The 24,715-nt window shown below is 34.5% G+C and overlaps 1 protein-coding gene across 3 annotated transcripts in view; it reads right to left on the bottom strand.

Annotated features, from left to right (window-relative positions):
• STRN (striatin) overlaps window positions 1-24,715 on the bottom strand; it is an 86,831-nt gene that overhangs the window by 25,491 nt on the left and 36,625 nt on the right. For 2 of the 3 annotated variants that reach the window (XM_054567815.1, XM_054567806.1), the window contains exons 4-8: window positions 16,511-16,589; window positions 13,779-13,946; window positions 11,542-11,677; window positions 6,544-6,679; window positions 2,312-2,422 (exon numbers count right to left, since the gene is read on the bottom strand). In XM_054567815.1, the coding sequence (XP_054423790.1) occupies window positions 2,312-2,422; window positions 6,544-6,679; window positions 11,542-11,677; window positions 13,779-13,946; window positions 16,511-16,589 (630 nt within the window). The remainder of the gene's footprint in view (window positions 1-2,311; window positions 2,423-6,543; window positions 6,680-11,541; window positions 11,678-13,778; window positions 13,947-16,510; window positions 16,590-24,715) is intronic. The other variant, XM_054567824.1, reaches the window with a different exon arrangement.

The raw sequence follows: 24,715 nt of genomic DNA, 5'->3' as shown, positions 1-24,715 counted from the left end.
AAAGGCAATAAAATATTTCCCCATACAAGGGGGGACCCAAGAAAACCCTGGAATTTATTTATAAAAAATTGTGTATTTTTTCTTACATGTTTAAACTTCAGTCACCTTCAAAATACTCTCCATTTGATGCAATACACACCCACTGAGAGGTTTTTTCCCAAGGCTCAAAACAGTTTTTAACCTCGTCAATTTTGAGGCCTTTTAGTGCTCCTGTGGTTTTTTTGTTTCACCTCATCCACATGGGCAAAACATTTCCCCAAAAAGTTTGAGGACTTTTTTCATCAGGGGAAACAAAAAAGGTCACTCGGCCTAAGATTGGGTGAATAGGGAGGGTGGAACTTTAGGGGGTCATGACATTTTTGGTCAAAAACTGCCGAACGCTCAGCACAGTGTGGGCAGGGGCGTTCGTAAGCCACTCAACATGAAATGGGCAAATAAACTGAAAGACCCTTCAAAAAAAATTCACTGATTCCGAATGCAGCCTCTCACAACAATGCCAGCTGGTAACTTTATACAGATGGGTTCCTTGAACATTCATCTAGCAGGGGAAAGCCTGTAGTACAAGGGACCCATCCTCCAGAAGATAATTCCAGATTGTTTTGGGTCCCCCCACTCATAGAGTCATTTTTCTTCATCATGCTAAAAAACTTTGTGCTTTATGTATGAATATTGATAATCTCTGGATTCAGGAAATCTAATAATGTCTATTAATAGGAATACTGTTCCAGTCAAATGGTGCAGTTTTAGACCTAAGTGCTAAATTTCAACTACAGTGATGCCTTGGTATTATTTGGTAAGAACTGAATAATCAATAAAATTGTAGATGGATTCTACATAAGTCCTATACCATTCTAATCTAAAGATCTTTCATATTTTAAGACATTCATTATTATAGCATAATTACTTAAAGAAATATATCAACTTTAAGTCAGTCTAAAAATTAAAATATTCTCCTTGTTTCTCATGTATGATATACAAATTTCCCACAAAATTTCAGTGTAACTGGCTTTGTCATGATTCTGGAAAGCCATAACAAATCATGACTCACTATTGTTTGTTGAGATTTTTATCAGTTTATTTGGATAGAAGGTACAAAATATTCTTACATTTTAATATTTATATTGATTTAACTTATATTGAGAAGACATCAAATGACATCATCTCTCAGTTATGCAACGGCTGGTACAAATATCAATGATGGCCAGTGACTTTTAACCTTTCAAGACAAATACTTGTAAATTCTAAAATATTTTAAAGATTTAAATGCTTTCCAGTAACTACCAGGTTGTAAAAGAATATTCTAACAGGAATGATTGATCTTTGATAAGCTTTAGCATCACTATAAAAAGAAAAAATATATCCTTCCAGCCTTTTGCAACTTTTAAATACATGTTTTACTAAACTGGATTTTAATCTCACTTTACACTGCTTTAATATCCCAACAGATGAAATTCCTGTCACCATAAAAAAAACAACTCACATTCATAGTGTCAGTGAGTGGAAGCACAAGGAGACAGTTTAAACTTGCTGTCATAAAAAGGTGTTTAAGGTTTTCAGGGATGTTTGAAAGCTTTTGTATTTCCATTTTACATGCTGAACTACATCCATTGCTAAACTTTATTAATAATTTTAATGAATTATATGATTCACAGGGCTAGAAATTTAATTTTAGCTTCTGTTTTTTGATGTGGCACACATTTTATTGAAAAAAGAAAAGCTCATTGATAATATTATTAATGAAACTGGCCAAAAGTTTTAAATTAGAAAATAAGTTCTTCTAGAAATTGTATATTTGTGCCCTGTATAGCATATAGTGGTGAAAGCACATGAACTGTGTGTTATGAACACACAAAATGTTCAGGGGTAGAAATTAACTTTCTTTCCGTCTCCAAATTCTAAAATTTATAAGCAATAATTTTGGGGGATTGCGAGAATGTCATACTAAATGAGATTTAAAATTGTCTAAAATTGTCAACAGTGAAAAATTATTATTGTAATTAAGCACATATACTTTTTAAAAAATCAAATTATCACTATGTTTGAATACATAGTCCCATACTCTCATGAGGCTCTGGATTCATTACTGGAATACATTATGATTCTATAATCATATGCATAGCTTTGTTTTGTTTTTTTCAGTTCATAATTAAATAGCTAACCATTTAATTTCAACCCCTGAGAGCAGGTGAAAAAGAAAGAGGTCAGGAGTAGAAAGAAAAAGAGTAAGTAGTTTTAGGAAAACATTGAAAAAAATTGGGGGATATGAAAGAGGCAAGATTTATGAATTATAGATACAATGTTTTCCACTTACTCTTCACCCCCTTTTTCCCCTTTCTCTCCTTTTTGTATTGTTCCTTGAGTTTGGTAATTACTCCCTGGTCCACATTCCAAGCTTCAGGCATGAGACACTGGTCTTCCTTTTCTAAACGGAGTAAAACAAATGAAACAGCCTTTTTCAATAAAATACTGAACACTGTAAGTCGATTCACTGTTATGCCAATAAATGACACAATGACCATTTTCCCCTTAATAACATTAATTTTAAAAAGACATTAGATATGTCACACAAAATACAGTATCCAAGAAAGAATGAGCAATTCTATTTCCTAGGTAGTAGTAAATTTCTCTTGAAAGAGATAGGAAAAAAAACCCCAAAAGATATGACTGACTTTTAGTAAATTAAGCCCAAAAAATCCATAATCAGGAACCCCTCATTTTTATCCCATTTTCTGAATTTGATTGGGATGGAATCACAAAATTCTAAATTAATTTACATAATCAGAGATTATTACTAAGAGCTTATACAAAAGTCTTCCATAATCTTTTCATCTCAAAAATTTTATTTTTTTGGCATGTGTTCATTAACAAATGATTGTTTTTATTTTACAGGACTCAAGAACACTTGAAAACTTCACAATCAACCTGCATTCAAAATTTAAAACAATTTACATGACTTGTTAGTTTACAAATTCTTTAAACAGAAAACAGAGCTTCTAGTAGAAAAATTCTAATCACTAATTTTTACTATTTCAGATGAAAATATAAATGTTATATATTTATACTTATTATAAAATAATTTATATACTCTATAATGTTAATATGTTGGTTCAGAACTCTCCCTTGAATGCAAGACTCATCTATCCATCCAACTGCTCATTCTACATTTCCATTAGGAAGTCTAAATAATATCTCAAACTAAACATAGAAAACCAAATTCCCAATCTCCCCCATCGAATCTGTTCCATCCACGGGATTCTCCATTTTAACTGATGGCAATTCCATACTTCAATTTGCTCAGACCAAAACCCTCCCTTTCTTTCACCCAGCATCAACTATTTCAGTAAATACTGTTTTCCCTACCTTCAAAACACATCTAGAATTTGACTAATCTTCAGCATATCTACTACTTCTCTAACCACTCTCTCTCTCGCTAGAATTACTGCATTAGTTGTCCTCTCTCCCCATCAAGTCTATTATCAACATTGGTTGCCCTAGGTTCTCAACACAGCAGCCAGAGTAATGCTTTAAAAAGAGTCAAATCCTTCCATCCCTGTGCTCAAATCCCTCCCATGGTTCCCCATCTCACCAGTGGTCTCTGTATAACCCTACATGATTTGGTCACTTCTTACTATATTACTATATTCCCCGTACTCTGCTCCAGCCACTCTAGTTTCCATGAATTCCTCAGTCTTACCAGGGCTGCTGCTCTCTTATGGCATTTGCTCTGGTTTTCTTCTTCCTGAACACTTTCCCCAGACACCATATGCCTAACTCTCTTATCAACTTGAAGTTTTTGCTCCAATGTTGTCTACCCTCTCTTGGCGCTTACCATGATCACCTTATTTTAAATTGTGACCTGTCTCCTCCACCCCACATTGACATCAGCACTCTTTATCCCCCTTATTCTGTTCTTCTTTTTCTATTTTCCATAGCACTTATCACCTTCTGACATACTATACCATGTATCATGCTTATTACTTATTGCCTATATGCTCTTAGTAGACTACAGGGACAACAGGGATAGGGATCCTCACCTAGAAGACTGGCAAACGGAGGGCATTTGATCAATGTTTGTTGAGTGATTGGAATAAACCAGTAATATGTCTATTTTTAACAAGTTCCAATCCAAAGTTTTAAAAAACTGGTTATACCTTGACTGGGTGGCTCAGTTGGTTGGAGCACTGTCCTGTACACCAAAGTCTGAGGGTTCAATTCCTGGTTAGGGCACATAAGCTAGGTTGTGGGTTCAATCCCCGGTCAGGGAGTGTGCGGGAAGCAACAGATCAATGCTTCTCTCCCACATCAATGTTTCTTTACCTCTCTCTCTGCCCCACTCCCATTCCTCTTTCTCTAAAATCAATAAACATATCCTTGGGTGAGGATCATAAACAAACAAACTGGTTATTAGGCCTGTAAATATAGTAAACACAATTTAAAAACCCTCAATGCTTTTATAGACTGAACTATCTATCAATAAAAAGCCTTTTTTCCAGAAAGATCTAACAATCAAAAATGTTAATTTTCATCAATCAGGTCTTAATAATTAATTAAATTGGGTGGCTTCTGCATACTAAAAATGCCTTCAGTTTTTCAAAAAAATATATTAGCCTTAAAAAAAATTAGCCTTATCATAATCTTAACTAGACTCATATTAATGACAGCAATGGAGGGTCATAGAAGATGTATGGTAAAATCTATTTACTTGGCAGTGTACTGGATATTTCTGTTTATGAATATGAGTGAATGGAATCTTTCAGTCAACTGGAGGTTTCTTTACCAGTGTTTTAAGGATTTTATAATTGTAATTCAAAGCATTTCACTTTTAAGCAATTAACAACACTTAGATGCCTCCATTCCTCTGCAGTAACTAACAAGATTCTTAACTAACAAGATTCTTAAGCATAATCACTTTTTAAGGGGGGTTAGGGAGGGATAAAAGCAGCACTTAAAATGGTTTAGATGTCCATACAACTACACAGGAATGGAGGCATCTAAGTGTTGTTAATTGCTTAAAAGTGAAATGCTTTGAATTACAATTATAAAATCCTTAAAACACTGGTAAAGAAACCTCCAGTTGACTGAAAGATTCCATTCACTCATATTCATAAACAGAAATATCCAGGATATTGCTAAAGGGTGAGACAGCTCAGATGTAGGAACAGTCCCTCATGTTTTTACTAACTTCATAGTAAGTTAGGTTAAAATGTACATATATGTATCATATCATATTCTGGGCCATGGCTAACACCTTAAAGCAAAGAAAGTTACACAAAGGACAGTGCAGCTGTGTTTGGAGAAAAACAAATTCCAGTAAGAGCCAAGTATTATTTATGCAGATGTATGAGTCCTCAAAGAAAGACCACTGTGTAGCACAGTGGATCTGGCTATATTGGTAGAATTGTTCCTTGAAATATCTGCATAACTTGATATATAAGCTCATTAAAGAATAAGACAAAAGAGAAATTCATTTCATTTTAACTTTCCCTGGTTTCTAAACTTTGTTCGGTTGGGGAAAAAAAAGGTCACTAAAGAGCCGTTATATTCTTCATATTATGACTTCAAGTAATTATCCCAAATAATTCTTCAAATATTTGCCATGAAAAAGGAAAAGAAGTGGTATTAGCATTAGCAGAATCCCTGAAGGGAAATCTCCTGTTAAAGTGCAGAGACTGTAAGCTAAGGGTGTTCCACAGTTCTTTAACCTTAATATAAAAAATTTCTCATTCCAGAATACATGTTTTAACTCCTGTTAGGTGTTTAAAATATTAAATATGTTTAGAACAATTTGCACACAAAAAAATCTGCTGCTTTGTACAAACTGAAGTAACCTGACTAGAATGAGGAACTACAATTTTTTAACTTACACTTCTTTTTTTGCACAGATGATGCCAGAGATGACATCTCTCAAATCTTCTAATGCAGTGATTTTCAACCTTTTTGATCTCATGGCACACATCAACTAAATTACTAAAATTCTTCAGCACACAAAAAATACTATATTTTTTGCTGATCTGACAAAAAATCGGTTTAATTTTGATTCATTCACACCAGACGGCTATTGTTGTGTTGGCTGTCGTCATTTTTTTATTTGACAGTCTACGGGAAAAGAGGTCAGTGCCCCTGACTAAAGAGTCAGGCATTGCATGTTTTACAAATTTTTGTGGCACACTGGTTGAAAATTGCTGCTCTAATGCATTGTCATACTCAACTTCCACAAAATCTAGATTTGCACGTTCTACTGTCCAGGCAGCAAATGGAGACCATTCTATATATAAATTCAAATTATTTTCATACTGTATTACTTACATAGTTTTTTAAATAAGGTAATTAGTTGTGTAACTTCCTTTAAACACCTAACACACACACACACACAACCCGCACCCCCCAGGCGAAAGGTGACAGTAATAAAAAGTTCATAGGATATTTAACATTTCAACATCATAAAGAGATTTAAAGTGTTTCTCAAGATGTTGCCCTCTTGGTAAAATATTAGTTTCTTTTATTTACATAACATCTCTGGTCAGATCCAGTATCCTTCCTTACCCCAGTCTGTGCCATCGCCTGCACTTCTGGATTCACTGTCGCCTTCTTCTGATGTAACCAAGAAGTCAAACTCCTTTAAAGCTTCTTCTGTATCTCGATCTTCACTGCTCTCAGGCAACGCTTTTTTCCTAACAATCTAATTTTTAAAAAAAGCTAAATTAACATGTATTATGGAGTTAATTTAAATAAAGGAGAAGATATCCCTTTACCATTGTATGAGAAAACCCAATTATTGTTTTCTTCCAAAAGTGTATCTATGTTTTGTTAAGTAACTGTAACATCTATTCAAGAGTGGAAAACACAGATGCCACTTTTAAAAAATATATACATTATACATTTAAAGTAGTAATTTAAATTTTGTTCAGTGATAGCTTGTTTTAAATAAACTAATGGAAGCATATACTGAAAACACTGGGGTATAAGACATGCATTTAAATTACAGATATGTTCCTGAAATACTATAATATTAGAACCATAACCTAATCTTATATTTCTTGAATAACGTTTGTGCAGTGTGCAGACATTCTAATCTAACTAAAGAAACAAACACTTCATAAAATATTGCAAGAGCTTTCAGAATATAACCATGATAAATTTTAACTCTAATACATCATTCCCTTATGAAATGTACGATCACAGAAACTACAAACTCAGTAATGCATGCCTCAAAACTTAGAAGGCATTCTGTTGGTGGCAGGGTGTTGGGGTTCACATTATTATTATTTCTACTGTCCCAACCTTGCATGAATTTTCTCCAATAACTTTCTATACATTAAGTATTCACAAACCAGATTATTAGCATGTGGTAATAATCTGTTCTAATTTTCCCTGGGCAGGCAGACTAAGGTAGAAGTGTCTCTGACGAGTTATGCCAACAGAAGGTGCTGATCTCAATAGTTCCAGATACAAATGCAATGCCCAACCAACCTTCCGTTGCCCTACAGGCATCAATTGATCCCGCCCTTTTCGTGCCCCTGATGGAACATCAGACAGAATTTGGCAGGATCATCACCAACATCATATAGCTAAAAAATCCATGTTCTCAGTGCCTGATTAAAAAAAGGCAGGGAAAATACAGAAATATCTGGAATTCAATGTCTGAATGTATTGTCAACATTACTTATTACTATTATATTGCATTAAGTCACAAAACTAACTCTTTGGGAAAAACTTGTTTCTAGGTCTCATTTCTTCTTTATAAACAAAGAAGAAAAATAAATGGCAAGTTGAAAACCACTGTCTATCAAGTATCCCATTTAAATAAATAAATAGAAAATGCTGTATTTTTAATGGCTAGACACAGAAGAAAAGTGAACTGTGGTTACCAATGGAGAGCAGGATTAGTAAATGGGAATGGGTGGAATTTGTTGTAATAAGCACGTATTGCTTTTCTTCCTTATATCCAAGTTTCCACTCCACTCACACCATCAATGAGCTTATTAATCAATTTAAGAAATGAAGACAAACACAAAAAAGTTAAGGGTTGCACATGGTGCTAAGATTAGTAAAAAGAATAGGCTGTCACTTTGGAAACCATCAGAAGAGGCAAAACACAAATGAGGATGAGATTATACTGTGACTAAAACAACAGTTCATGATTCTTAATCCCATTAGCTTTTCCTCCCAAAGTGTCTGAAGGTGGAGGCAGTGTTGCTGCTTACACTCCTTATCGTTTATTTAGTTCAAAATTGATCACATTTTATATGCATATATAATTTCAAGATCATTACTACACTTAACAAATGATATGATGATGAGAATACTGATAATAATGCTAAAGAAAAATGAGATGAAGAGGGTTATCTTAGGGAAAGGGATAGGCACATAAAGGAGAAAAATGATCCAGAATATAATTCAAATAACAATCAAAACTCCAACAAAGGGCAAAGAGCAAGAAAGAAGGAACATATGTAGTTTTTTAAAACAACAAACAGCTACGAAGACCTGTGCGTTTCTGTATTTTCTTAGCTGAATCTAATAAACTATTTTGATTAAAGAAATAAAATATTTTTAAAAACCTCTTTGTTCTACTGAACATTTTAACTGGACAATTTTCAGCCATTCACTCTTTATATATAGTACTGCAATAAATCTTCTAAGTCATGCTTATTCATTGCTAAAGAGTTATATTTTTTAAGTCCTTTTGACATGTAGCTATTAGGCTGCAGCTGTGAAAATTAATGTAATATATCATAAAGTTAGCAAAACTACTATGAAGAAACCAATCATTTGTTTAGAAATATCTTTTCCTGGAGAACTCTAAGAATTTTTGGATCCAATGTTTCAATGGGGTTAAGTATTTTTACATTAGCTGTGTCTTTCATTACTTGGTCACAGAATTCGTATGACCTGTACCAACTGGAAGACAGGATATTTGTGAATCTGATCACTTAAAAAGAAACCAGTTTATAGTTAGGAATTTCTAGTGAGACCATACTTAATAATTACAATAATCAGCTTATAGAGTTTTAAAATATGTAAACTGATATAATAACAAAAAAATTTAGAGCATATCATAATTAGTTATTACTCACCACTGAGCTATCAATACATTATTTTCAGAAGAAAATAATATATCAATGTAATCACCTCATAGAAATCACAAGGAAGCACAAAATTTCTAAATTATTAGCACAAAAAAAGTATGCAAGTTTAGGCAATTTCTTTTGCTACAGTAACATAAAGCGCATGTTAATACTACTAGTTTGGATAATTTTAAAAAAAGGGTAACTTCTTGAAGTTCAAATAATATCCATGGCAGGGCTGTATCAGTAGAATACAACTTATATACTGTGCTATATAAGGGGCCCAGTAAAACAATACTCTGGAAGTAATAATTTGAGTTTCTTATGGAAGCAGAGGGCATAAAAAACAGAGAAGTTACACTTAGAAAACACTATATAAACATGTCAATACCGATAGGCTGTCCAGATCACTGGGAGCGGGCTGAGGGCTGGAAACAGGAGGGGCTGCTGGGGGTGATGAAGATAGGCCATGAGATAGATCCTGGGAGTTCTTCTGCACCCCGCCATGCACCTCCCTTGGGGTACTGAGGTTGTCAAATACAGTCAGACAATACTTTCATGAATTGCCCAAGAGCTATGGCAAAGATACCAAGTTTCGCAGCCCTGCTGTGTGGACAGGGCCACACTGCCCAGGTAACCAATGAACACTCCCCTACTCCTGGGCAAGATGGTGGCAGGAGGAAGTTCTCAACACTGAGCACACACAAGGCTGGCAAGATAATTGGATAAGAGGGGGAATAAAAGCCCTCCTACCCCCTTCCAGTACCAGACTGGGGGTGGGACTAGAGGAAGGCAGGCACATGCAAAATAGATATTAAAATGGCATCAGGGGGTGCTGGATCAAAGAGGCCCATTAGTCTAGCCTGGAGAAAAGAAGAGATTGATTGGGAACTAGACCACCCAAAGTGAGCAATAGTTTAGGAAGTTAATCGGTCATTCTGAGAAAGCACCTGGTGCATCACACACCTGAAATTTAATGTAAGTCCAGGGGAACAAAGAAAGTTCTCTTCCTTGTGGCTCACTGCTCAGGATCTGCACTTGGACAGTGTACTAGCCTGGCCTTTTTCCATGGGGCTCCTGACCTTAGCAGTGATGTGGCCCACGGCCTCCAGGAGAGCATCTCTCTCTCCTGCTGAACTGGTGGAGCATCTGCCTGTGCCTTTGTGCATTCTCCAGCCCAGGAGTATGAGACCCTAGAAGCTGCATGGCCAACGGCAGTGCCCGCTCCACACACAGCCTCCAGGAGGTCCCCTGAAGCCTGAGAGCAGGGGGAATAAGCTAAGCTACCTGTATAACCACGTAACAGCCGCCTCAGGTTCCAAAAGATGGTACTTTAAAATGGGGCAGGAGTTCTGGGCACCGCCTTTTTTTTTGGTCTTGCTGAGGACTGCTGGATTTTGTCTCGGTTTTGTGGAGGAGATGGGCTTTGAGACAGGGAGTCCCCCCATGATCCCAGATGGTTCAGTATTCAAATGAAAACCTTCTTCCTTTCTCATAAGACCTCTATCTCTAGATTTTGTCTTTGGTGATGGTGGGCAGCTGAACCTCACTTTGGTTCAGTAACAATATCATTTTCATATATACTGTTTCATTTATTCTTCAGAATGCTCTGGGGATAACATAGGTATGTATTATAACCCTCATTTTACAAACTAAAAAGCTAAGCCTGAAGGGTTAAGCTTAGATAATTAATAGAAATAGGACTTAAACCCAAGGCTTTTGACTTCAGATCTAGTCTTCTTTATATTACGTTATATTCCTCCTCCTCCATAAATAAAAGCAGAAGTGGTAATGTGAACATTTTCCTAGATAAAGCAAAGTACGCCCTCATCTCTTACTTTAAAAAGGAGGAAGAAGAAGGAGGAAGAAGAGAGTTAGAGGGAAAATGTAGGGCAAAAGAAAAGAGGGGAGCAGGGGAGGGGGGAGGGAGGAGAGAGTAGAAGGGGGTAGAATAGTGGAGGGAATGGAGAAGAAGCAATTTAGAAGCATCCCTTACTGTAGGAAATTACCAACAGAGAGTCAATAAACATAAATATGTAACCAAAACTCCACAAAAAACCTCAACAAGCTTGAAGAAATCTAATGGAAGAGTTCTGAAAGTCTATACAACTTGTCTGCCAAAGCAAAACTGCAGCAATTAAAACTGATGGCTCCATAATGGGTCTGTCAGTTCTATTGTCTTATAGCAACCAGTAACACTGCACTGTTATAACACACAATGTTTACCACATTCACCAGCCCAATAGAAATGTTGAAAGTTTAATGAATTAACAAAAAGTCAAAGAATGAGGCATTAACAGAAAGCTGCTATACTAAAAGTATTCTTGACTTTGAAATCAGTATTAAAAATTCTTTTAAATTTCCCCAAATTCATGGGAAAAAAAGCTAAGGATTTAGGTTGAAAGACATGGATTATTTTTAAAGTATTCATAATAGTCCCTAAAAGTATTTATATCGGAGTTATCCAACTCACCGTTGAAGTATCAATGATGCTTTTCTCTCGTCCATCAATGTCATCATCTTCATCTTCATCACTGAAATCCGCAGCTGCATTGTCAGGGAATTTGAAATTATCCAGCACAGAGGCAGGATCCGTTAACTCAGATTTCCTGGTTTAAAACATGTACATCTTGCTCAGTTAATTTTTTAAACTCAACGTAGGGATTAGTTCATGTTATGATGCCCTAACTTCTGTTTATATTGTAACTATGACCCCTCAAATCACATTATGAACAACACTGATTCTTATCCATTATATTTCTATCAATTTTAATTGGAAAAGCAATATAGGAAGTGATTATTTTTTAAAGTTTTTTGCAATCCTATCTATTTATATTAATGGTAATCTAATGTAAAGAAATCTCCCTCCTGATTCAGAAGTATTTTGATCCTAAGTTAACCTTCATCTATTTCTTTTTTAAAAAAAAACTTTTTATCTCTGCCACTACTATTCTCTATTCTTTTCCTCTATGCAACTCTTTCTATATCATATAACTCAGAAAATAACTAGAAAATATGTCATTTTTCTCTAATGCAATCTTGTATTTTGGAACAGCTAAAGAGCTGAAAAAAGCAAATGTGCACCTAATATTCCTAAGTACAATGTATTAGTCATATCAATATTACAACAAAAATTCATCCCATTGGTAAACATTAAACTTTTGGAAATGATTTCAAATATGTAAGCTTTTAATTTTTAGTTCTCTAAAAATAAATTTAATAAACAATTTCTTAATGTCCAGAAAGGATGATTTCTCTCTAGTTCATTAAAAAATGTTTTAGATTAGAAGGCTTTTCTATAACAAAATTTATCTACAGCTATGAACAAAATTTTCAAAACAGATAAATGATAAGTTTCAAATCTGCTATGAGCCATGTTTTAGGTTTTCACATTCTATTCTTCATTTCTACATAAATCAGATATTCAGAAAAATAGCCCTGTCAGCTTCAAAGGGCAGGTCAAGGCCAAAACACAAGTGGAGTGGTTTTTTCAGAGGGTCTTTATAATAACTCAAATTAACCCTTAGGGTAGAACTATAACCAAGAATAATGCCTACATTGTCTATGTCTACATAGAAAAACAATCTATACCTTACATTTATAAAAACAATTTAATGTAGCTTTAATTACTAATGAATACATTTTAAAAGGCTCCAATGACATCTGTTTACAAAAGTCATATTTTCAAACTTTTACTTAAATCATATAATTTTAGTTTATGTTCTAGATAACAGAAACTAAGTATGCAATGGAACAGCTATTTTCAACCTTTTTCATCTCATGGCACAAACTAATTACTAAAATTCTGCAGCACACCAAAAAATATATTTTTGACCTGACAAAAAATTGGGTGTAATTTTAATTCATTTACACTGGACAGCTACTGTTGTGTTGGCTGTGGTCATTTTTTTTTTAACTATCTGAGGAAAAATAAGTCAGCGTCCCTGACTAGATATCAGGTACTGCATGTTGAAAATCGCTGCACTAGAACATATTTAGAGTTTAATTAAAACCATTCTTCCAGCCTAAATAAACACTAAAAAAAGTAACATCATATTTAGAGTTTCACAGCAACTTTGGCTTTTTATTTAGGAGTCCAGCCAACTTTTTTTTCAATAAAGAAGAATCTCCTATTTAACTTTTCATGACCATTTTAACAGAATTACATATAACTGTATGATACATGATCCAAAAAAGCAAAACAAAGTATTTTAAACAGCTATTGAATTTTTCACACTCTATCAATTAAAAATATATACTCAAAATAGATATTTTTCAAAGGAAAGATGAGTTACAGCTTTATTAGATAAACAAAAGTGGCTAAGCTAAGGTTTACTTCTAGAGATTCTGCAGTATTTACATGACTACTGGTCACAGAAATGAAATTTCATCTTAAAGAAATTAATTGAATTTCCAGAATAAGATCTTTTATGAAGTTCTTATAGTGAATAACTAAGCTTCAAGATATTAAAACCTGTATTAAATCCACAAATTTCAAGCTATTATCTTAAATATCTTACAATATTCATAAATAACCCTAATCACTATGTGTTATCTTCTACCAAATGAATTTTAAATTATTAAAGTTTATTACAATTATTTCTATAGCAGTACCTAAAAGTGCAAGTACCATAAGTATCACCCATAAACCAAATACATTTAATAAAAATTAAAGTTATAGCTAAGACACTTTCCAGGCAAAATACTTACCCAATCATTGCTGTGTCTTTAATTTCACCCTCTGTGCCATTTATAACTGAGTCCTGATTTTTGTCATCTTCCCTGTCAGTGACATCACTTGAAAAGCCCAACAAAGCTCGCACTCGTTTAGATTTCACATCTAGAATAGTATCTGTGTAACCCACCTCCTGTAGATACCTGTGTATGAAAAGGATCCTTACAATTCAGCCATATTAGATCAGCATTCTATAACTCAAAATGTAAACAAAAGTATGTTTTTTAATTCATTGCCTGCATAAAACTTAACAGTGTAGTACTATGCTAGTATGGCTTGCTAATAAATAATGTTCCAGCTGCAGATGGAGCTGTCTCTTGCAGTACCAGTCTCTACAGTCACTGAGAAAAATCAAAGAAGTATACAATAGACCATTCATTATATTTATCGTAAGAAGATGTTCCTAAATAGCACATTCTTTCTTCTAGGCAGGTTTGGAATAAACTCACTCTCAGATCCTACTGAATTACTATTTCATAACAGTAGTTATCATAGCCAATAGTCTTTTTACATTTCTGATGTAAAGTGTCACTGGATCAATTGCTTGAGAACTAAGAGAATGTTTCTAGCATATGTAGTTTCCTCCATGACATACAAGAAAATAGTATATTCCAAAGAGTCACTTCTACAGGGAAGTTTCTATCCCGGGACAACTGTAAAATAAAAAAAGTAGACAATTCAAATGTGGAATGTGGGTTACCTGGGTACACTGGGAGGGGGAGGCATGTTGCAGAGAAGCAAAAGCACAGAAAAAAAAAGAGAATAGGCTTTGTATTTCGAGTTAGAACTGGGTCTAAAGCCTGTTTCTGCCACTTTTTTCCTGTTACTTTAATTCTCCTGAACTTAGCTTTCTTTCCCCTAAAAGAGACACACTTAACACAGTGCCTTGCACAGAGAAGGCACTCAATATGTAGTAACAAAAAAGAGGACCAGCTCACCCCAAAAATGGTAGTGGAACATGAAGAAGGCAAGTATCACTAGTAGCATCATTAATAAACACAGACAAATGTTAGGCATTACCTTATAAGCAAGCATCAGTCTATAGGGTGGAAGAGAAAACAAAGGTGGACAAGATAACCACCCTAAGGTCAATTTGTTTCGAGATCTGGTATTAACAGTTATTATATCTCAAAGAGATCTCTCACAAAGACATATGACCAAATGGTTAAGTGCAACCTTTCGAATAAAGACGCTTATTTTTCAATCCTATTTAATATTTATAGAAAGGGTTTGATTAAAATTTGGACAATAAATTTCTAACTTTCCTAAATTTAATCCATTGTTCTTGCAAACTAATACAGAGGTATTATGTTTTTCCACTTTTAACAAATAATATGTGACACATACTTCATTTTGGTAACAGAATCACATTACAAAAAACTTTCAAAAACTGCGCTTTCCACAGATAAATTGTGTTCACTGAATAGTTACTTCCTCATTCATTCATGAAATGTCACCTTTCCTTTAAGAAGATTATGAGTCTTTTAAAGTTTCTGAAAATATCTCTTGGATTACTTACTGTAACAATTTCTCATATAAAAAACCAGCAGATTAAGAACACGTATTTAAGGAAAATGCATAGATCATATTTAACACCAAAGTGAGGGCACTAGTAAAAAACCCCATTTATTAAATATTAGTGAAACCTCATTTTCTTCTAACTTTGAGTAGATAAAAAATAGATATAAGGAGACATTTGACTATTCTCTTCCCATCATTAAAAGGAATGGCTGGCATGCATCCACTTTGGAAATCACAGATTTAGACTATTTACAAGTGACCTCAAAAACTGAAAAGAGGCAGCAAATTTCACTTTACTGAGGCACAGGCCTGCGCACCAGTTTCAGATGTGATATGCAAAGCCTGGGCTCTGAGCTGGTGTGGTCCTAGCCCAGCACTGGACATCTGAACCTCGGCCCAGCTTTGTTTCCTCTTTATAGCCTCAAATAGCCATTTCATAGGAGAAAGTATATGTTAGTGATAGCTGCAAATTTGGGAAAATCAAAAAGCTCTTCAATCAATTAAAAATAGAAAGATTAAAAACACGAAATTTAATGCTAATTAAACAATAAAACTTGTATGGTCATGTATAAAATATGTAAAGAAAAGGGTAACTTTAAGAGTAGAGAATTCTTTAAACTATAAATTTTAGTGTACAATAAAATCTAGAAGCTTAAAATTGTATTTTTTTTTAAACTTCACCCGAGGACATTCTTTTCTCACTGCTTTTAGAGAGAGGAAGGGAGAGGGTTTAGAGAGATGGGGAAGGGAGGGAGAAAGAGAGGGAGAGAAACATCAATGAGAGAGAGAAATGTCAACTGGTTGCTTTTTGTATGCACCCCAACCAGGGACCAAACTCTCAGCCTATGCATGTGACCTAACAGGGAATTGAACCTGTGACACTTCAGTTTGTGGGACCACACCTAACCAACTGACCCACACCAGCCAGGACAAAATTGTATTCTTTTTTATGAAGCTAAAATTATGACAAGAATTTATTCTTGATCATTGTTATTAATATTTAATAAAAAATAAATTCTACCACAGGGGAAAAATGTTTAATATGAAAAAGGAAAAGTAATTGAATTAAGTTTTCACAACAGCAATATAATGAGATAAATTATTCTACTGAGTTGGAAATATAAAACAAAAAAGATCTCATGAAAATATAGGCTTCTCCTCTTCAGACTGACCATGGGTTACTTACTGTCTGAGTAGCTGTCGACCTTGTTTCCACATTAATTGGCTATTTTGTTGTGGCTGGACCTCTGTCTCATTACCTTCATCTAGAAAACATTAAAGCATAGTACAACTGACTTGTTATATACATTAGAGGACATCTTGGTTCATAAAAAAATTTATAAAATTAAGAATATGTAAAACTGCACTTTATGTCTTAGGACAATGTAAATTCTGTTTTTAAGTTGAATTTCCGTAACAAAACTCTAAATTCATTATTACTGCTGGATTCCTTTCAGAGTTGTAGAACTAAAATAAAGATATTTTCCAAATCTTTAGGCAGCCTGAGAATTTTCCTCCAGAACAATGACCTACCCAAATTAAGTCACAGAATAAGAGTTCAATAAAAGTATTATAAAGCACCACATCAAAATTAGAACAAAATACCCAGGAATGATTTTTTTTAAAGCCACTTTGATTAAAGAACAGATAGGAAATAATCTCAGTCCAAATCTATTTTCTTCACTAGTTATTAAAAACCTCAAGTATTGTTTTTAGACAATCTTTGAGTGAAAATCTCAAGAGGCCTTGTAAAGCTTTAAATTCATTATTTGGTAGAAGCTGAATCCTTTCAAGAAGGCGTTAAAATAAAAACAGCCTTCTCCATGGTAAGTCTGGATTAAATAATTTCTAAACTACTCTATGGCTCTACTTTAAAGATACAAAAAACGTGACACTTTCCATCAGTCCTGATCCAGCTATAAGAACCTGTGATCCTTATAGGGTTTTATTCAAGTGAAGATGTAAGACTGGGAATATTTGTTTTAAAATATTTGATATTACACATTTACTGTGTTCCAGATGTTAAAAATATCTAAATTATATGTACAAATTCAAAAGACTTGTGTTATTACTAGCATGTGTCATTTTAAAGACAAGAAATGAGTCGTACAGGTTAACTGTAAGGTCTTTAAGTTAGTAATAGAGTTGTAAGTGTTGAAGTCAAGTTTGACTCCAGAGCTCATACATTTTCCTCTACATGCTATCACTACAATTATAATAAATTAGAGAAATATGTAAATTAAAGAATCAGATCTTGCACTTCCATTTTTCTCCTAAAATAACTAGGCAAAGCTCTGTGATACACCAAAATAGCAGTAGAATAGACAGAGGGTAGGAGGGAGGTCAAGGGGACTAAGTTAACTCAGAAAAGAGAGTTACTTTGGGATAACATCAGAGGGTATACATTACTTTTTTTAGAAAAGACAAAAACAAATGTCTCAATGCTAATGAAAAATGATACATCTTGTTTCCACTGACCTACAAATTCAGTAACTGTGTATATAACATAGTATGTCCCAGGATGTCTCTTTCTTAAGCCAAGTGAGTAACCTATACTTGCCAAGTAAAAACATTTACACTGACATTTCAAAAAACTAAAACTTTCAGATGTGAAAGAACTTCTGAGGTCATCTAATTCTTCATCAGAACAGGCCTAAATCCTTTCTACACCATCCTCAGTTATTAGGCACAACTGCCTTTGCCTAGTTTGGCAGCTAGTGATATTACCAAAGTGCAGTACATCCAATCAATGGAATGTTAATAGGAACAAGGAACAAACTACGGACACACACCCATGTGGATCTCAAATGCATTGTGCCCAGTGAGAGAAGCTAGAATCAGAAGGCTACATTTTGTACAATTCTGGAATCCATATGACTTTCTGGAAAACTATAAAAACAGTGCCAAAACTACAGAAATAGAAAACAGGTTAGTGGTTGCCAGGAGATTACAGTGGAAAGGAAAAGGTTGATTATAAAAGGTAGTAGTAACAAGACTGCATGTATCTGAAAATACTAAAAAAGTAAATATGTAAATTATACCTTAAGAAAAAATAAATTAAACCAAATCAAATAAGAATGCATTTTCAAACTCTTAAAAAAAGTATATTCTTATATTGAGATAAAATCTGACTCCCTGAGTAACATCTGACATTTACCAACAACATAAAAATCTGAGGTGTAAAGGGGGAAAAAAAACACATTTGCATATGTAAACTTCATTTTCTCCACACTTTCTTATGTAGGCTAATCTGACAGACCTCTCAATGGTTAATAAGTAATCATCAACTACCAGTCATTTTTACCTTATCAAGTTCAAAAAGTGCCATTATACAAAAGTGAGGATTTTAAAGTGGACAAGAGCTGTATTTCTTGGTAATATTAAAAGCATTTGACTGGCACTTCTAGTCAAGTTGGAGTAAAAAGGACCCAATTTACTCTCCTGCTTGAAAACAAGTATAAAACAAAATATATGAAACAATGCTTAAGACACTGTACATCACACAACAAAGGACAGTGATCTCCGAGAGATGATCACTGAGAGAAAGGAAACAAACAGGTGAACACTATAATGGCTCCACTTTACTGACTTTACTGCCTTCAGAGTTTCCGGATCACATCATAGGAAGAGGAACAAAAACAGTACCTGAAGACACATGGCTGAAAAATGCCAAATTTCATGAAAACTGTAAACCCTTAGATCCAATAAACTCAACAAGAAACATTGGTTGGGGGGTGGGAAGCATTAAACCACATCCTAATAAAACTGATGAAAACCAATTAAAGATAAAGAGAAAAATCTTTAAGGTAGCCAGAGAAAAATGTCACATTCTATACACCGGAACTACAATAAGGAAGACAGAAGATACCTCTCATCAGAAACGATGCAAGCGAGCAAAAAAAAGACTTTTTCAAGACACAAAAGCTGAAAGAATTCATTATTAGCAGCCTATATTAGAAGATATGTTAAAGAAAATCCTTAATAAGACAGAAGGAAATGATACCAGAAAACATGGATCCATACAAAGGAACATGAGTAGTGGAATATATATACTTTTTTTAGCATTCAAATCTCTTTAAAAGAGAATTAACTGTTGAAATGAAAATAATGTAGTATGTGGTTTATAGAATAAGTAAAACATATTAAAATAATTACACAAAGACAGAGAGGACAGATGTAAGTACACTGTTATAAGCATCGCATGGGACACATGAAGTGGTATATTATCACTTAAACATAAACTATAGTTAAGTGTTTAAAACCTAAATCAACCACTTAAATAACAAAGTTATATAGCTAACAGACCAGAGAAAGTAATAAAATGGAATCATAAAAATTATTAAACTAATCCAAAAGAAATTTGAAAAAAAGGAAAAGGAAGCAAAGAACAGGCTGAACAAAAAGCAAGGTCAAAGCTTTAAACCTAACCCTATCAACAGTCATATTACATTTAAGCGGTCTAAACATCTCAATTAAAAGGCTGAATTTGTCACTTTGGATAAAAATATATTTTTATTAAGTATCTGTCTTCTAATATTAATAGGAGAAACTGAAATATGGAAGATAAATAGAATTTTAGCATAACCTAGGGTAATATTCTCTTAAAGGGGAAATGTGTAGGTTTGAAAGTAGAACAAAACAAAAAATAGAGTCAGACGGGAAACTAATTTTTTTGTGAAAAATGTTTTAGAAAATGTCTGATTGTCAGTGTTAGAAAAATATAGTAAATGAGTAAAGGAACAAAGAATGAGAAAACCCCTGCTTCTTTAAGATTTATCCTATTTGCATTGATATACTTGATTATTTCTGTGCTGGTGTCATGTTGTTTTAATTGCTGAGATTTTATAACAGATTTAAATTTTTTAATATTTTAGAATGGATTTTGACATTTAAAATAAATAAATAAAATTTTATTTTTATTTATTTTTATTTTTATTTTCTGCATTTTTTAAAAAAGAGAGAAAGAAGGAATGCCTACCAGTTGCAACAACATGGATGAAATTGGAGAATATTATGCTAAGTGAAATAAGCCAGTTGGTGAAAGACAAATATCATATGATCTCACCTATAAGTGGAATCTATTCAACAAAGTAAACTAACGAACAAAATAAATCACAGGCATGGAAACATGGAGGAGACTAAAAGTGACCAGAGGGGATGAGGAAGGAGGATAATGGCGGAAAGAAGGGGAAGGAACTAGACAAAGAACATGTATGGATGACCCACTGACGTGGACAAAAAAAGAAAAAAGGAAAAAAGAAAAAAGAAAAAAAAGATTTACCCTATTTGGATGTACCGCCTTCTTTCTATCCTCCTCTCCTAGTCCTACCTTTATCACTGCCATCTACAAATCCCTTGATTATGCTCCAAACCAGGCTTATACACTTCCTCTGCAACCAGCCTTTTATATCATCTTGAGTGAAGTTAATATTCATGGGGGTGATCCACCTCAGCTTCTCAAATAACCACCACCCTCTCTAGCTGTCATACCTTAGATCTTGTCATTACGAAGAACTGTCACAGATGCAAACTCACTCTCTAAGCATATCCTTCAAATTCAATACTCCCAATTCACTAATTCTTTGAGTTAGCTGGGGCTTTAGACTACAGGCCAGCAAATTACAGCATGTGGGTCAAATCTGGCCTGCTACATTCCCTCATTTATACATTATGGCTGCTTTCGTGTTATGACAGAGAGTTGAGTGATTGCAACAGCAAACATACGGCCTACAAAACCCAAATATTACTATCTGGCCTCAGAAGAAATGTGCTGGCTTGTTCTAGATCATAACCTGTCCTCTTATCCTTAGCCACTTAAGCTCCTTTCATCTTCACTTTCTTCCCCCTGGACTTTTAGTTCAGCCTATCACTTCAACCATTCTTTTGCCAAGGCACTTAATTTTCTTGTCCCCTTGTCTCTCCATGAATTCAATGAATTCAACTATTAACTACTTTCATTCTATTTAACAAGTGTACAGACCAGTGCTTCTATATAGATTCATGGTCACACACCTCAACCAGACCCTTAGCTCTTCTCAGTCCCTAACATTTTTTTTTCAGTCGTAACATTTTTCAGTCAGTTTGTCCTCCTGTTCATTTATAATAAACCTTCTCTACTCTTTGTAAACTCCTCATGCACTCTGAGCAGGTAATCTTGTCTCATACATAAAACTATCATATTAATTACCCACCAACAAAGTGAAATCCGAATGTACAAACCCATCATCTAACTTCCTAAATTCTTTCTTGATAACAATAAAAGACATGTTCCTCCTGCCACTCTTTAGCTATGTTCAGAACCCAATCCCTATCACTTCTTCAGATACTTATTTTTTGTATCTCTACTTTCTCCCTTTTATTTGCTCCTCCTCTAAGAAGTACATCCCTCTCTCTCTCTCTCTCTCTCTCACACACACACACACACACACACACACACTTCTTTGACCCCTGTCCTGTCAGCTCTTGCCTTCTAATCTCTCTCCTTCACCTTCACAACCTTAGCTTTCTGAAAGTTGACTACACTTAGTCTTCATTTTCCACTCATGTCTATGTCTCTGTCCTCACCTCTCTTCTGAAACTACTCGCAATAAAGTTCTCAGTGACCTGTTTGTCACTAAATCCTAGAGATATTCTTCAGCCCTTTGGATATTAATCAGTAATGCTGAAGAGTCGTTATTTCTGAAAACTGTCTTGCCACTTGGCTTCCACTGGTTTCCCTCCTACCATTAAGACAACCCTTATGAGTCTCCTTTTCAGGTTTCTATTTTTCTACCAGTTTTTTAAATGGTGCCATCTTTCAGGATTCCATTTTAGGTCCTCTTCTCACTCTGCCTAACGTCTCTGAGCGAGCCTTCCACTCCAAAGACCTTCAGTGTCATCAGTACTAAATGGTGATGCTTCTCAAATACACATATCATACCCAGACCACGGGCCTGGGCCCCAAACCCATACAGCTATCCACTTGCCATCTTCACTTGATTGCCTGACAAATAAATCCAGAAGTGAACCCACCATCTTCCAAACCTATGTCTAGCCTGGTTTTTTAAAACTAGAAGTGTGGAAGTCATCTTTGATCCTCTCATTTTTCATCCCCTACATCCAAACCAGAACTAATTCCTGCCTGGTGTGGCTCAGCTAGTTGGAGCATCGACCCACAAAGCGAAAGGTCACTAGGTTGATTCAGTCAGGGCCCATGCCTGGGTGGCAGGTTCGGTCCCAATTGGGGTGTGTTCAAGAGGCAACCAATTGATGTTTTTTTCTCACATCAATGTTTCTCTTCTTCTCTTTCTCCCTCCCTTCCTCTCTCTCTCTCTAAAAGTAAATAAAATCCTTTAAAAAAAAAGGATACTCTCAAAAAAACCCCAAAAAACTAGTATAGATTTTACTTCCTAAGTATTTCTGCACACACCCGCTTCCCTTCAACTCCATTGTTAGTACCCTTATCAAGGTAACCATCCTCATCTCCCAGGTGGCTATTAACAGCCCTCTAATCAGTCTTCCCATTTCCAATTTTGCTACTCTCTATCTAATCCATCTTCCAGACCAAAGGGCAAATCTGATCTCAAGAGTCCTAATTAAGTCCTTCAAAAGCCTTCTCATAACTCTTAGAATAATGTGTAAACTCCTTAATATAATTTCCAAGACTTTCTAACATATTTTACCATCTGTTCCTCCCCCACCACTGCTAACTCTCTAGTTGCACCTACAAACACTCATTCCCTCCCTTCCAATACTAGCGAGTTACTTCATTTCTCAAATGTGCCATATTCTTTACCTCAGGAGCTTTCCTGCTAAGACTCCGCCTTTCTCCTACCTATCATTTAACAAATATTTAGTCAGTCTACTTCCCCTAATTCTTACTTGTCCTTCAGATGTCAACTTCAGCCATCACTTCCTGCAAGAAGCCTTCCTTGACTACATAAGACTAGATCTGGTTCCCCTGTTATTGCACTTTGTAACACAAAACCTATTATCTTCCACATACATATCATTTTAATGTAATCACTTTTTTCTTATCTTCTCTGTAAAAATCCAATAGGGAATTATCATCTTATTCACAAAATTTGGTGCCAGGTCTGAAATATATTATATACTAAAGATTTGTAAGATGAATAGGTCATTTGAAACATCAATAGATGGAGTGATACTAGGTGCTAACTAGGTACTGTATAGTAAGAAAATAAACCTGGAGGTTAGCAATTATTTCCAGAATTTTTCCTAGAATACAGATAAGGAATAGAGGAACCTCTGAGAGATTAGGTAATATAGGTATTTAAAGTATTAGGGCAGAGTCAAATTTATACATACCTGATTTCAAAACCCAAACTTTTCCTACTGAACCACACTGTTTACTTATATAAACATTTTGTATGTATTACAAATAGGTCTTTATATTCCTAAACTGATATCTAAAAATTGGGAAATAAACTTTTTAATGTAAAAGTACTGATTAAAATCACTCCTTTAAATTAGGCAATATATTCTAATTTTAGGACAGTCTTTAACAAATAGTCCAGATATAAAAGAAAATATGTTCTTGCCTTTTTAAAAATTTAAGTATACCTCAAGTTAAAAGAAGAGATGCCAAAGTAAAAGATAGAACAATTAAAAAAAAAGGAAAAACTATGCCAATCATCAGGTATTACTCTCATTCTCAAGGATTCAATATTCAACTATGGAAGCATTTAATAACATTACTACACTGAGCTATAAAATTAGCAGCACATTTAGAACTTACTTTGTAAAGTTTTTTCATCTACTGTCAAATATAGAAGCAGTGTTGTAAATTGGGAAGAATATAAACTTTGGAGTCAGTCAGACTTGGGCTCAGGTCCATATTCCCATTACTTAATAGCTATGTCACCTTGGGCAAATTTCTCCACTTCTCTGAGTATAAATTTCACATACTTAAAATGAGGGTAATATTATCTTTACTATAATTATTTTAAGAATTAGAGTTAATATACATAAAGCCCCTGGTACAAGGCAGGTATCAGTAAATGATATAAATGATAGTTGATATCTTCAGATATTGATCCAGGAATTTAATCTGATATTATGTCAGAAACACATTCACCTGAAACACTGATTAATTTTTGAACAACTTTTCTTACTCTTCCCTTACACCTACTAATGAGTAAATTATCTATATTCCTTAATATCTGATTGTTTACAGGTACTAGTTTTATATTGTTTGGTGATGTGAAGAGGAAGTTAGGAGAAAAAGACGAAATACACAGCCCTGGCCAGGTGGCTCAGGTGCCTGGACCATTGTCCTGTACACCAAAAGGTGATGGGTTTGATCCTCAGTCAGAAGGCAACCAACAGATATTCTTCTCTCTGATGTTTTTTTTCCTCTTTCTCTCTCTCTACAAATCAATAAACATATCCT

The sequence above is a fragment of the Pteronotus mesoamericanus genome, unplaced genomic scaffold, assembly GCF_021234165.1.
Source record: "Pteronotus mesoamericanus isolate MK-2021 breed Mesoamerican mustached bat unplaced genomic scaffold, CSHL_Meso_final contig_101, whole genome shotgun sequence".
NCBI classification, from domain to species: Eukaryota; Metazoa; Chordata; class Mammalia; order Chiroptera; family Mormoopidae; genus Pteronotus; species Pteronotus mesoamericanus.
Note: the sequence above shows the minus strand (reverse complement) of the source record. Positions and strands in the feature narration are given on the sequence as shown.